Source organism: Oxyura jamaicensis, chromosome Z (genome assembly GCF_011077185.1).
Source record: "Oxyura jamaicensis isolate SHBP4307 breed ruddy duck chromosome Z, BPBGC_Ojam_1.0, whole genome shotgun sequence".
In the NCBI taxonomy this organism is placed as follows: domain Eukaryota; kingdom Metazoa; phylum Chordata; class Aves; order Anseriformes; family Anatidae; genus Oxyura; species Oxyura jamaicensis.
This window is the reverse complement of record NC_048926.1, coordinates 24,363,319-24,377,999: the sequence shown is the minus strand read 5'-3', so window position 1 is coordinate 24,377,999 and position 14,681 is coordinate 24,363,319. Positions and strand designations below refer to the sequence as shown.

At 36.4% G+C, this 14,681-nt stretch overlaps 1 protein-coding gene across 1 annotated transcript in view; it reads left to right on the top strand.

Moving 5' to 3' along the window:
- Positions 1–14,681, top strand: part of TENT2 (terminal nucleotidyltransferase 2) — a 36,992-nt gene that overhangs the window by 6,414 nt on the left and 15,897 nt on the right. Inside the window, exons 7-12 of the mRNA XM_035310317.1 lie at positions 55–146; positions 1,560–1,626; positions 4,211–4,280; positions 5,621–5,697; positions 8,146–8,274; positions 12,163–12,206. Coding sequence (XP_035166208.1) covers positions 55–146; positions 1,560–1,626; positions 4,211–4,280; positions 5,621–5,697; positions 8,146–8,274; positions 12,163–12,206 — 479 coding nt within the window. The remainder of the gene's footprint in view (positions 1–54; positions 147–1,559; positions 1,627–4,210; positions 4,281–5,620; positions 5,698–8,145; positions 8,275–12,162; positions 12,207–14,681) is intronic.

Here is a 14,681-nt window from a genome sequence, read left to right as displayed (position 1 = left end):
CTCTAAACTTTGACACGTCACATCAGGTTTTAATCTGTGGTTCTCTTGTTACAGAGAGTAGACTCTTTCTGGTTGGGTCGTCACTGAATGGATTTGGCACTCGTAGCAGCGATGGTGACTTATGCTTGGTGGTTAAAGATGAACCAGTAAGTAATTCTACTCTGCTCTTGTGAGACCCCGCCTGGAGTGCTGCATTCAGCTTTGGGGCTCCCAGTACAACAGGGACATGGACTTAGTAGAAAGAGTCCAGAGGAGGGCCACAAAGATGATATAGGGACTGGAGCTCCTCTCCTATAAAGACAGACTGAGGGAGTTGGGGCTGTTCAGTCTGGAGGAGAGAAGTCTCCAGGGAGACCTTACAGTGGCCTTCCAGTACCTAAAGGGGGCCTGCAGGAAAGCTGGGGAGGGACTCTTTGTCAGGGACTGCAGTGATAGGACAAGGGGTAATGGCTTTAAACTAAAACAGGATAAATATAGCGTAGACATAAGGAAGAAATACTTCACTCAGAGGGTGGTCAGGCACTGGCACAGGTTGCCCAGAGAAGCTGTGGATGCCCAAACCCTGGAGGTGCTCAAGGCCAGGTTGAATGGGGCTTTGGGCAACCTGGTCTGGTAGTAGGTGTCCCTGCCCATGGCAGGGGGTTGGAACTGGGTGATCTGTAAGGTCTCTTAAAATCCAAACCATTCTATGATTCTAATTAAAATATATTTGCAATTAGAACAAAGACCTTTTGTTAGATGCACTCTCTAATAACTTAAGCACTTCATATTCAATAACTTTTTAAAATGTATGTGCTTTTATGAAGGAAGCTTTTCAAATGAGGATAAACAATCAAGTTCTTTTGATTTAATAACATATTTCTGCACTGGTGATAGCTATGAGTTATGGCTCCCATAACATTGCAGTTAGTAAGTTAACCCTATAAACCCTTCTACCCAACAGAACATTCCAAAAATAAACATTGTCTTCATTTCACAAATGGACAAAGCATAACAAAACACAAGTAGGTTGCCAAGATCATGAAGAAAGTTGTTTAAAGAACTCTAACTCGTTTTTTAGATGCAGGAACAACTTTCTTATTTTATTATTTAGACTCTTAAACACTGATTTTAGTGAGCAGGCGTAAGAAGCAATTTGATATGCAAAATATTTTAAGTATCTTTGTAAGAGAATTTTTGAGAGAATAGATGGAATTAAGAGTATTGATGGAACAAAAACACTTAGAGCATAATTTTAAAATAATTGGAACATCAGTTAGGAGGCAGGAAAGGAATTACTACATTTTTGTATAAGTAGGGCTAATTCTCCTTCAAGTTCTATAGTTTGTGGATGTCTGATAGTTACTTTGCATGTTAGAAATGAATTGTTCTGTCTGGCTTTTGCCACACTAAATGTGTATGTAGACTGTGGAATGTGTTGGCATGCGTGTTTGTGTCTTACTTTGAGAATTGATAGTTGTTTTAATTTGAAAAGTAAAGTCATGCTTATTGTATAAGAATAAGGAACATTTAAATGAGAGATAGCAATGTTTTTCTTTAACTTTAGTATTATATTTCAGGTAAATCAGAAGACAGAAGCGAGGCATGTGCTCAGCTTAGTCCTAAAACTCTTCAGTACTAAACTTTGTAAGTTCCAAGCTACAATGAGGTGGTAAGACTATTGGCAGTTTTGGAAGAAGTTTTGATGCACAGTTAGAATTACTTGTTTACTTGCCTGTTGTCTACCATCTTATCACAATATTATTTGGAGCGAAGTTAAAATATTTAGTAAATCATTACTTATCTTGTATGATGGTACTGATAGAAAAACCTAAGCATTGCCCTCCAAACTACTAGACTTCAAGTACGGGTAGGATCTCAAATAATTTGAGTCATGGACCACAGTTGAAGGAGTTGGAGGCAGGAATAGTGGATTTCTTTTTGGTGTTAGTGAGTTATTACTACTCTTTTAGAATGAGCGCCTTCCTGTGGACAGTACTCTTAAGAATTTGTAAAGATATCACTTGCAGTAGGCTGTGTAGAACTTTCTATTTTGAGCCTTGATACCAGTGAAATAGTTAACTTTCATGCCTAGTGAAGAAAATTTAAAAGTTGGCAGTACCAGCATATACAGGAGGAACAGGTCAATTCATTGTTCTTATAAGTTGTTGTTTAGGCTACCTTCAGATGAAGAATTCTCAGGGGGTAGTTTTTGACTGGAAAGTGAAAGCCTCCTACTTCAAAAAGGATTTTGTCCAGTTCTTTGAATTATAAAAGATCCCCTATATTTCAAAATTCCCCATTCTGTGTCTGTGGCAGTTACATATACCAGGGAAGAAGCAATCTACTGTTTATGTACAGTAGAGATTCTGTTACTGGTGTCATCAGTGTGAGCCACTGAGAGTAAAACATCAGGTACCTTTTGTCATTATCTGCTCTATTTCACCCTTGGGAAACAAATTGGACTGGCTTTTTATTTTTCTTAGCCAACTAATTTGACATAAGTACCTGTCAAGTGTTGGGAGGCATTTGCAGACAAGGATGCGTTTTGAAGTGGATTGCCACTAGAACGAATGCAGTTAATATCTGAAGGGTTGTTGAGAAACATTATAGTAAGTTAAGTTAAATAGCTGTGGTATGCATATAGATGCTCACAGTTGTCTCCCATAGGCTATGTTTTGGGCATCTTTATCTTAAAATTGGTAATGAAAGGAAAGAAGACAGCTCTATAGCTTTACATTAAAAGTGCTCTGGGATGTTATAGGAGAGATGTTTGGATGTGGCTTTGGGTACAGCTGGAAATAGGGGACACTTGTTTAAGTTGTACTACATGGTACATTCAGTGAATATGGATCAGAGTTCCTCTCAAATACCAGTTGTAAGTCCTCCTATAAAATTACTGAGTTAGTAAGATTCATTCTTTTTTGTTTGTTTTGGTGTCTCCTTGTGTGTTGCTTAGGATCATACAAGGCATTTGAATCCCAAGTAAAGGATTACTTCAGGTCAATCTGTCCAAATATGTATATACATATAACACTTTAAGAAAGTCTCAAAAAAAAAAAAAAAACTTGTTATAACTGATCATTACACAGTAGTGTTTCAACAAACCTGAGCATATCATCTAAACTTAGCTGTGGTTAAATACAAATGGACCTAGAAGTTCCAGTATAAGAAATGACTCAAACTGTGCTTTTTGCCCAAGCTTGTGCCAAGATGTGCTTTTTCTTTGTCTTTTCCATTGTTATCTTTGGCCATTTCTTACTTGCAATTATGGGTAACTGCTAAGTATAGTCCGAGATACTGTGGAGAACTGGTAAATCACAGGTAATATGACTGATGCAGCAGTTTCAAGTAGCAAAGTGCAAAGATGTGTTTGGCACTTGATGGATCTGGAAGAGTTTAGTAGGTTTGGGTAGTCAGGCACTGACTGAGTGTGTGTTTTGATACTCAGAGGATAATCATCTGAGGTGCAGTCCTGGGACCGTGCATTTATTGCATGTCCTATTTCCATTAACGTGAATGGTAAATAAAGCCTATCACATCTTTGATGGAAACCAATGTCTTGGCTGCAAATCCGATTCCTTGTGTTCAAGATTAATTTGATAGGAAAAGTTTTTCTTGTTATATATTCTATTAGTCAAAGAAACAGTTTAAGTGAAGTTTTAAGCATAAATAGTGCATTGTGAAGATATATTATGTTACATAGTTAGTATTTTTGATTAGTAAAATGCATAATTTCAACAGTATGCAAATTATATGCAATTAAAAATGTGCAGCTAATAATGTGTTCCTTGCAATATATGACATAATGCAGGCATCTGACCATCTTGGATAGGTGTGCTCTTGCTCCCTTCTTTTTGATCTCTTAATTATTCAGTTGTAAAAATTATAATAGAAAATTGTAATTTCTATTACAACTAAAGTACTTCTCATCAAAGGCATTGTAGAACTGCATTCCATATATTCAAATTTCTTGAATATATTTCCTGCAGAAAAAAAATTCCACAAATGTTTTTCTCTGATGTTTAGTGCATTTTTACACTCTTTCCTAGATAGCACTTTCGCTGCGGTTGCTAAAGGTTACTTAGTTTAGTGCAGCCCTTCGGAGAATATTTTTGTTAAATTTAATAAGCTACTATTTGCCATAGATCATCAGTTTCATTCCACTTAGGATCTTTTTTAAGATAAGTATCTTGCATGAAACTTATTTGAGATATTTTCTCCCTTTCAGCATGCTACATTGAACGACCTCAGCTTATTCGAGCAAAAGTGCCAATAGTGAAGTTCAGGGATAAAGTCAGGCAAGTAGTCTGCTCAACATAATTTCTTGGACACTGACACATGAAAATACTCTATGTATGTGCTCTCAGTATGAGTAATTCCACTGAAGTCTTTGTTTTTTGTGTTGTATTTAAGTTGAATTGCAAAATTGTACAGCTAGTATAAGGCTAGTGCAGTGACAGTCAGAGTACTTACTTGATGGCCTGAAGCACCTAATGTAGTTTCTGTGATGTGAACTAATAGTAGGATATCTTTTATTTCTATTTTATTGATAGAGCCCTGGAAGGAAGAGGGGCCCAACAAAATTAGTTAATATTCAAGGATCATCTTTTCCAAGCTCGAGAGCAGTGCATTTCAACAAAGAGGAAGTCATGTAAAAATGCCAGAGGCCTTGTAGATGAACAAGGAACTCCTAGCAAAACTCAGACACGAAAAAGAAGTCTACAGAAGGTGGAAGCAAGGATAGATGACCTAGGAGGGATACAGAGACTTTATCTGAGTATCCAGGGATTAAGCTGTTAAAGCTAAAACCCAAATGGAATTGAATCGTACAAGGGATGTAAAAGGCAACAACAACTTCTTTAAGTACATCAGTGTCAAAACAAAGACTAGGGAAGATGCAAGCTTAGTGCTGACTGAGATGGGGGACCTGGTTACACAGGACAGTGAAAGGGCTGAGGTACTGAATGCCTTCTTTGCCTCTGTCTTTGTTGGCAAAGACAGAGGCAAATAGCAACTTTCAGGTTTCTTAGGTCCTAGAGACCACGGTGAAAGGCTGGATCAATGAAGATATGTATTGTTTGGTGAAAGGTCATGGAATATTTTGATTACATCAAGGAATATCTGAGCAAACTAAACATTTGCAAGTCCATATGCCCTGATAGGATGCTCTTATGGTAGTAGTTCAAGAAAATCCAAAGGAATGTTCAGACAAAGGCTGTGTGAATGAGGCCTGGATATATAAATGGAAACATAGATATCTACTGCTTTGTCAATAATAGGCATTGTTTGAGAGAGAGATTTCTTAAAATTCCAACTATTAGTTAATATATTAAGTTCTGCAGTGGTCTACATTTCTGTCTCTATTTATTCATCATACAAAAAATACTGCTGCATTTTGATAATAATGGAATTCAAGTCTACAAATAATTTAACTACTGCAGACAAAGCAGATGATTTTAACTACTTGCAGACAAGTACTACTTGTGGAAGCTTTTAAAATATTACCATATTTAAGTTGTGTTTCTCCACCTGTCACTTGTTAGGTAAAGGGTAATGGTAACAGGTAATAGAAGGTAATAAATACTTCGGAACTGAATACCATCACACTCAATTCTTTTTATTTTCTCGTTCCCAATAGCTGCGTGGAGTTTGACTTGAATGTAAACAATTTTGTAGGAATAAGAAATACATTCCTTCTGAGAACCTATGCATACAGTAAGTTTCTAATTTATTTTCTTATTTCTATAAACTTTTCATGCTTTTTTAAATTTGTGTTTTAGTAGTTTATCAATACCAAAATTCAGTCAAATGTATTAAGGTACTGTATTAAATTACCAAATTAGCTATATTAGTTAGCTTTCATTGAACTTCTTGTTGCTCACTCTAAATATATGGATTAAACTGATAATATGAGCTATGTATGTTTTTAATTGAATAGTATAATATTCAGAAGATAACAAAGATTCTTCATATTAAGGTCCACATATCCATTATGAAGGCTGCTTCAGTTTCCTATAGATGAAGGAGAGGAAGAGGAAAAGAATCAAATACATCGTTGTAGTCTTCCCTTTTGTTTCCTTGACAGCCACTGATAGGTGTGTGTGGTTGTGTGCTCTTACAGAGTCTTTCTTTGGAAAAATCAAAAATACAGCTTCAGTTTTTATACTTACCCCAAAACAATACTGGGTGGTGTCTCCTCAGGAGGTTGTTTATCAAGGAAAGATTACGAAATAGGTTTCTAAAGGAGATGTATTACGAACTTATCTAAGCTATGTTTTTCTTACTTGGCATCACAGTCTTGTTTGGCAGGTAAATGCATAAGGAGCAGACTTCAGGCAAATTCTTCTAGTCATCTGCATTTCTTCCTTTACCAGCACATTCAGTTTTCACGTACAGGAAATCTTTCCTCATTAGGGTAGGATGCTGTCAGCTATCAGTACATTTACTAGTCAATTTTGGCTAAGATTTCAAACGAGACATTTCAGTATCCCATATTCACTTTACTATGAGGGTCTACAACTTGTCCTGGATAAGTTATTTGACAATAATTTCCTCATATATCCAGACAGGCATATGCCTAGGAAGGGATTTCGTTTTAAGCATTCTACCCGTTCTATGGGTAGGAAAATAACATTTGCCATTCATGATTATAGGTGAGGGGTTATGTCAACAACTCAAAGGCGTTTCAACAACTCATAGGTGTTTGTAGCTTCTGCCATGGATTTTCCTTTTTCCTCTCAGCAAATCACTGGAGGGCACAAGAAAATCCCTGTTTCTTTTTCTACCTAAGCTCTAGAAGATCCCTGCTCAGCCAAGCTTGACGGCTGCCCCACCTGCTTGACTTCCAACATTTTTAAATTGCCTGCTCCACTACTCTTAAGCAATGGTTCTTGAAAAGCAACCAGCACTGATGGACCCCAACACCTTGAAAAGCAGTTTCCCAGGGGACCTTACTAACTATTTCCCTGAGGAGCCTGAAGTCTGCTCTCCCCATATCCAGGGTTGAGGTTTTGCTGATGGTTTTCCTGCTCTCACTAAGTATTTTAAACTCAGCTGCTTCATGGTCATTGTGGCCAAGATGACTGCCAATTGCCACTTTACCCATGATACCCTCTTATGTTCACAAGCTACAAATCTAGGAGGGCACCTTTCCTATTCCTTACCTGTACCAAGAAGTTATCCTCCAAGGTGTACCAAGGTGTTTTAGGAATCTCCTGGGCCTGTTGTTATCAACTATGTGACATTCCAAGTTAACATCTGGCAAGTTGAAGTCACTCATAAGGACAAGTGCATCTGATGTGGAGTTATCCCTTAATTCCTTATAGAATAGTTCATTGTTGTTGTTATCCTGGCTGGGTGGTCTATAGTAGACTCCCACAATGATATCTGCTTTATTTGCTTCACTACCCATAGGCTCTCAAACATGTCATCACCAACTCCAGGCTCCGTTCAGCTCAGGCTCTCCGTTACAGATAGTAGTTGCCCTGCCTGTCCCTCCTGAAGAGCCTAGGACTGTCTATGCAGCACAGCAGTCACAGGACCCTTCCCACCAAGTCTCACATGATGGTGTTGTAGCTCTGGTAGTGAGCCAAGGCTTTTAGCTTCTCTTGTTCCTCATGCTGCATGCATTGGTGTAAGGGGGGGGGAAGCTACTTAGGCAATTTAAAATTGTTTGGATGAAGTGATTAAGTGATTACCACTTTCATGGATCCCAAAGAAAACTTAAAAAATGAGCTCTGTCTCCTCCAGTCAAAATTCATTTCCCTGCCTTCATAGTTTATATAATCTAAATTAAAAAAAAAAAAAAAAAGTTTTGGTCTTTCCTGGCACCAAATTAATTCAGATAATTTGTGCAACGAACTGGGGACAACTTAGAAGTAGAATGTGACACTGCTACATGGAGAGGTGTATCTAGTTTTGTCAATTACAGGGCTTATGCTGGGTCTCTATGGACCTGAATACTTGAACGGCTACTTTTAAAATACAAATATTTTTTGTGACTTTTATGAGATAGATAGTAGTTGTAGAATAATTAAGTAAATTCTGTAAGAGTTTGCAAAAAGTAACCTTAGAATACAAGAAGAATATCATGTTGATGAAGGAACAAAAACTGACCTCTGTCTAAACATGCCTTTTTTTGAGAAGTATTTGTTTTATTTACAGTTGAGAAAAGAGTTCGTCCATTAGTACTGGTTGTTAAGAAGTGGGCGAGTTTTCATGACATAAATGATGCCAGTCGTGGTACTTTAAACAGCTACAGTCTTGTGTTGATGGTTTTGCACTATTTACAGAGTAAGTATGTTTTTGCATGTTAACACTGTCCTTTTTTAAGTTTACATTTGAGTAGTTTTCTTCTTTAATAAAATTAAACACTGCTAGCAATGATCTTCCACATACACAACAAATCTGAAAGCTATGTGTTTTTACTCATTTCCTTAGTGATGCTTTTTTATTTAAAAAGCGGACCTCTTCCTTGGAGGTAATTACCAGCTTCCAAAGAAAAAAAAAGTCATTTTACTTGCAGGACACTGTGTAACTGTAGAATAAACTCAAGCTCCAGTTAACAAAAAATGTGCCTGTGTTAAAAAGGCTTAAGCGTGAAAATAACAATTTATTTTAAATTTCAAATTCCCAAGTTCCCAAAAGAAAATTCAAAGGAAAGAATACTGTGGGATCATTTTTCCCTGTTCTGATGAGTGAAGAACTGAATATGAGGAGGATGTATATATGCAAGAATGCACTACCTATCGTTAGGTTTTCTTCTGATTACTGCCTTATATAAGGTGGCTGATGTTGAAGACCATTAAAAATTGAGATATTTGACTGCTAGGGGCAACATCTTTTCTTGTGACTTCAGTATATGGAAACACTGAACACCTGTATGGAACAGGAAGGCCAAGGATCCCTGCTGAGAATTCAAGAAAGTCATTCAGCCCAGAAATATTCCTGAGGAATAGATAGAAATCAGCTTATCCATCATCACGTTCTTTCATTAGAGGAAATCCACTTTTGTAATTTTGCAGTTTGTAATTCTTATTTGAGACTTAAGGAGTCATGCAAGAAATCACTTAGCTCAGTATGAGTTTTCTTGATTGCCTATTGGGAGATGAGTGATTTCAGAAAGGAAGGCAAGAAATCCCTGAAGAGTGTATCTGGTGTAGTAGTATGCCCCTAGACCTATTTTATTTTTTCTTAACTCCTGTTAGTTCACAAGTAGCCTCTGTATCTTGTTGCTCCTGTTAATTCTACATCTTTTTTTAAAATTCTTCTTGTAATGTCGTGATTGTTTGTTTCGTATTATTTTAGTAACAACTGATTTTTAACATTTTATGATAATATCTGTGGATGAATTGCATATGCTCTCATTTTGTTTAGACTTTTTGTCAGTTTGTGTAGTTTTTTTTGGTGGTGGTTTGGTGGTTGTGTTTTTTTGTTGTTGTTGTTTATTTTGTTTTTTAAAAATCAGATGGAAAGGTGCAATGCCTAGTTCCTCTGACAGCTTGTTTGGCCTGGAATGAAGATACTCCCTGTAGAGTGGTGGCTTTCTTTCAACTGAGCAGTATCTGTATAGTAGAGGACCTAAGAGGGTGTTGTGTGTGTTTGGGATCCAGTTGGCTGACTTAATTTTGAACTCTTTGAAGCCTGTACCATGTGCATATCATTAACATATCAATCCCAGGGACGTAAGCAGGTCTGTCTTGTGACTGTGTTGTTTTCTCAGTGATGTTTTCTTCACATCTGATGTGGTGGAATTCCATAGATCCTTTTGTTTCTGTGGAAAGAAAAGAAAGTGTTGTCACAGCTCTGAAACCCTCATATTAGCAACTGACTACTTCTATATAGATCCTTAACTGAAACAAACAAACAAATAAAACTAGTGGCTGATTTAGAGGAGGTGAGATGACAGACAACTTAAAAAGGCCAAAATAATTATTAAATGCAGAATTTAAAATGTTGGGAGCTACTCTGGGATGCAAACATTGCTATGCAACGGTGAAGCACAAGCAGGAGAAGTGAAAAGTGTCATTACATGGTCTAGCAATTAGCAAGCATCTTAATGATGACTCGATAAGCATTTAATAGTTGGTATTACAATTTGAGTGGAAACTGGACTTTTAATTTTGAAATTTATTCTTCAGTTTTATTTTTAGTGTATTGCAGAAACTCTGGGGACTGTTGGGGAGTGAGGGATTTCTTGTATTGTGTGCTGTGTGCAGTCATGAATAGCCCATTACTGGATCAAAGTAATGCACAAAGGAAGAGAGTAGGTGTTACAAGCAAGTGTAAATGTGTAGGCTTGCCATAATGTTAACAATTCTGCAGGCATGAGGGCATTTGCTATAGTCATTTGTGGCAGCTGCCACAGCTCTCTGGGGAAGAAAAAAAAAAAGTTTGAATAATTCTTTTCATTCAAATCTGTGTGTGATCAGTCAGTTACCTAGGAAGTATCAGTAGTAACCATACCGGCCAAAGGGGAGCCTTTTTACCTATGCTTCATCAGTCTTTTCTGCTTAGGAAAGGTTGGAGAAGTGTCATCTAAATGTGGTTTATTTTTTTTTTCCACATATGCTTACATGCATGTGATAATATGGAAAGCAACCTGTGTGTCAGCCATACAATTTTCTAATAAAGCTTTCGTTGATGGTAATAGGAAAGAAAATAAATAAAAAATAAAAACTCTCTTTAGCAATAAATAGTGCCCCCATCTTCTCCAGGCAAATTGCTTTCCTTCTTAATCCATTTCCATGTTCTCATACTCATACAGAAGATTTATGACTATGGCTTGAGTTTATTTTGTAGCTACATCAATGTCTTGTGCATGAACTTTCCTCTGGGTAACAGATCCAACAGTCTTGTAAAGCAGGAAAAGAAAAACTCACATGGCAAATGCTAGTGGTAGGTGGTTAACTCTTCCCCATAACTCCATCCTCTTAGTATATTATGTGGAGCCAGATGATACATCTTGATTACTCATGTTGCCCAGATCTCATTAGCTTTTCTTTCATTGTAGCAGAGAACTGGAAAATATCCAACGTCTTATAGAAATAAGATGTTCTTTCATAATTCTGAACACCCACAACAAAGTTAAATGATTATTAAAGTAGCTGGTCATATTCTTAGCAATCCTGCTAGTTAATATATTATAATCTTTGAAGATATCCAAAGCATGTTCTGAGAATTCTGCTATTCTAATTTTTAGTCCCTATGGAAGAAAGATTCTTTAACATCTCATCCCCTTTGAGACCTTGTTTGAAGGTTGAATTAGATCCCAAGTCAAAGTCCTGTGTGCTGAACTTAATTATCATTTTCCCTAGTGAATGATGTAGACCAACAGTATAAAAAGATAGCTGATGAAGTGATGTTTAATCTTTAGCGCAGGGAGTGTTCTAACAGTTCTGTAGGTGCTCTAGGGCCTGAGTGGGATGTGGGTAATTTTTCTGTCTGTAGCATCATCAGACCTGTGAGATAACTTTTTCCCTTTTATATTTATTGTGCAATATATGTTTTCCTTGTTCATGACTTTCATAAAAGTTAAAATTATTTAGTTTATTGTGTTCGTTAGTGTCATTATTGTCTGTATGACTTTTATATCCTGTTTGCCATTTAGTAGACCAGGTAACAGCATTAAACTGTGTTTATGTATTTTATGTGGATTTTGCTATGAATGGCTACTAAGCATGTTGGGTGTTTTAGCTTTAGATCATTTTTGGAGACTCTTTGGAGTAATAGATAGTACTTAGCTGCTGAAGAATGTGTACGTATGCAGTATATGGTGACTTCCTATGCTGCAACAGAATCCTACTAGATGTAGGTAGGCGGGAAGTGAAGCTATGATATGCCTTTTAGGGAATCTCAGTGAGTTTCTTATAAACATGAATGAACATCAATTTTAAAAGTCAAGTAGTACCCAGCTGTTGTAGAATCTTTCATGTCTTCTACAGATAGAAGTGTCATAGGAAGAGCTTCCCTTAGTCGAATTAACTCCCTATACTACTATATACAAGAAGTAGTAATAGAAATATTTGTGGAATCACTTTTACTGTACAAAATGCATGAAAATGAAGTTCTTAGTAGATGTTTCTAAGATGGAATTTCAGTCCAATCCTTTGGGGTAATTGATATGATATTGTTTCCTGTGAATTACATGAATCACAGCAACTTTGAACTTCTTTTTTATAGCCCTACCTGAACCCATCCTTCCATCTCTCCAAAAAAATTACCCAGTAAGTGTTTCTTATGAATTTACTACATCTGTATGTGTATGAAACTGCTTATCTAAAATATATGAATTTTTAAGTATCTGTAATGCGTTACGTTAAACAGTCTGTAAGCCTAGTTATCAATACGTTAAATACAGGTGAAAAAGGTTATATACTGCTTTTGATCATTTCTTTAATGAAAACAGTCCGCTTTACATGAAAAGGTTTCACACAGTGAGAAATGACAACTGCTGACCTGATTCTCTTTATGCTGGGCTGAAAATACCCCTCTGTAATCTGTAACTTTCTGATTGTTATTTCTTTATAAGTTAAGTAGTAATGTTTCAATCCAATGGTATATTTCAGATTTCCATACCTTCCAATAGCTGATGAGTTGCCTGCTATTTTTGGTTTGAGAGAGTAAATGTTTACTAGGAGACTTTGGTAACCTCACAAAATTGGGCTCCAACCCAAACAAGAAAACACCTTTTGGGGACTTTGTTATTATGTCCCGATCATACTCTGCAGTTTTCCAGAGAACTCTGTGAATTTGTATGCCTTGATCCACTGCAGAATTAGGACTGTAATTAGTGAGCTTTTATCTAAGAAAGACTACCTAGAAATAAATACGTTTGAGAACAAAAGAACTGTTGCTGAATAGTCCTGTAAGAAATTCCCTATTCCTTCCTCTTTACATTTCCTCTCACATCACATTTTACATTTTTGTTTATTCATAGTTATTATGACTTGGTGTCATAAACCCCTACTAGGTGTGTTGTTGTTGTTTTTTTTTACTGTAGTTGATAATTGTGCTGAGGCATTGTCTGAAACCCACTCTTTTTTTTTTTTTTGTATATATTTCCTATAATGCTGAAATGGGAGTATTTGATGACACTGTACATCAGGAAGAAAATAGGTATCAACCATCTTGGATAATTAGGATAATCAAGATGCAGAAGGCTTTGAGCTATAGTACACTGCATTATTATTCCTATTTTGTAACCCTATACCTTTTAATCTCTTAATTGCTGAAAGAAGTACTAAAAACTATTTGAAGCTGCTTTTCATTTCTTCTACATTTAGCTTTATCTGGTGGTTTGTTTATTTTAATAATTAAATTTAATAATTTTATTTGCATAAATGTTATGTGCTGTAGTATTTTAATTTTGTGTGGCATATAATTTAAAGAAAACAACTGCAAGAATCAGTAACATTTACTTTGTAATAATTCAAATATTTATATTTGTAGTTTGAGCTGCATAAATGCCTTACAGTATATTACAAACATCAATGGTTTAAGAGATTAAAGTGAAAGTATATACAATACCATAAGTTTGAAAAATCCAAGTTTGCACTAAAAGCAAGGTTTCATCTATAAAAGCGGTAAATCATTTGGAGATTCCTGTGTTTCAAGACCGCTGCTGTAAGAACAGCATTTTTATGCTGTTTCAACATAATTTTTTGTTATTTATCTTGCCTTTGGAGAATGGACTGAATGCTCTAGAATAAGTAATAAAATAACAATAATATTTTGTACACGGATATTGTAAAAATAAATCAGAACTGTGGATTAAGTTGGAAAAACAATCATGCTAGAAGTTTGCAAATATATTTTTAGTTTGTTCTCTCCATTGGTAATATAACGAAGTATGTAAAATGTGTCGTAAAGCTACAACTTTTGAAAACTGATACTGCGAAGAATTTTAAAATGAGAAGTACACCAAAATGATTTTGGTCTTGTATGTTGTTGCAGTAATAATTATAAATATGGGTAAATCCCAGTTTCCTAAGAAACCATATGTTTTTCTTGTGGTTGTAGCTGATCTAATCTGTCTCCATTCTAATACAGAAATACCATTTCTGTCCTTCTGAAAGAAACCACCCTACTTACAATCTGTTTTTCTTTGAAAATCACACTTGCAGCTCCTTCTGCAGCCTGAAAATATTTTTGCGCTTTGAAGGAAACTGTTTGCTTTAGATTATAGGTGCCATATAAAATAGACACACTTATATTGAACAAGAAACAAAAGGCAAATTATGTGACTCAGTGTATCACTATCATAAATGTGAAGGGTGAGAAGTCCTGGAGAGACACCAGATCTTCCCACCTGTGCATTCTGTTGCCATGAGGTAGTCTCCAGCTGGCACCAAGCTGACATTTTGCAACACTCGGAGTGCTGGAGCATATCAGGCATGGAGTTGAATTCTAGAGCTTCGTGATGCCCAGCCAGATGGGATAGATGACAGTAGCCCACAAAATGCTTTGTTCCATCTGAAGCTTATGCAAAACTCACCTCCGCTTACGATTTTCACAGATGATCTCTGTAAAACCTCTAATGGCTTACTTAGTTGCTACTTATGGTTGTTTTGCCTGCATGCTAGGGGTAAACATTGCTGTAACTGAGTGTCAGAAGGCAATGTGTATGTGAGTTCCCAGTGTTCCAGAGCAGTCTGGCACGTTAGCTTGAATCAGGAAGGAGGTGGGTTTTTGCTGGTGCT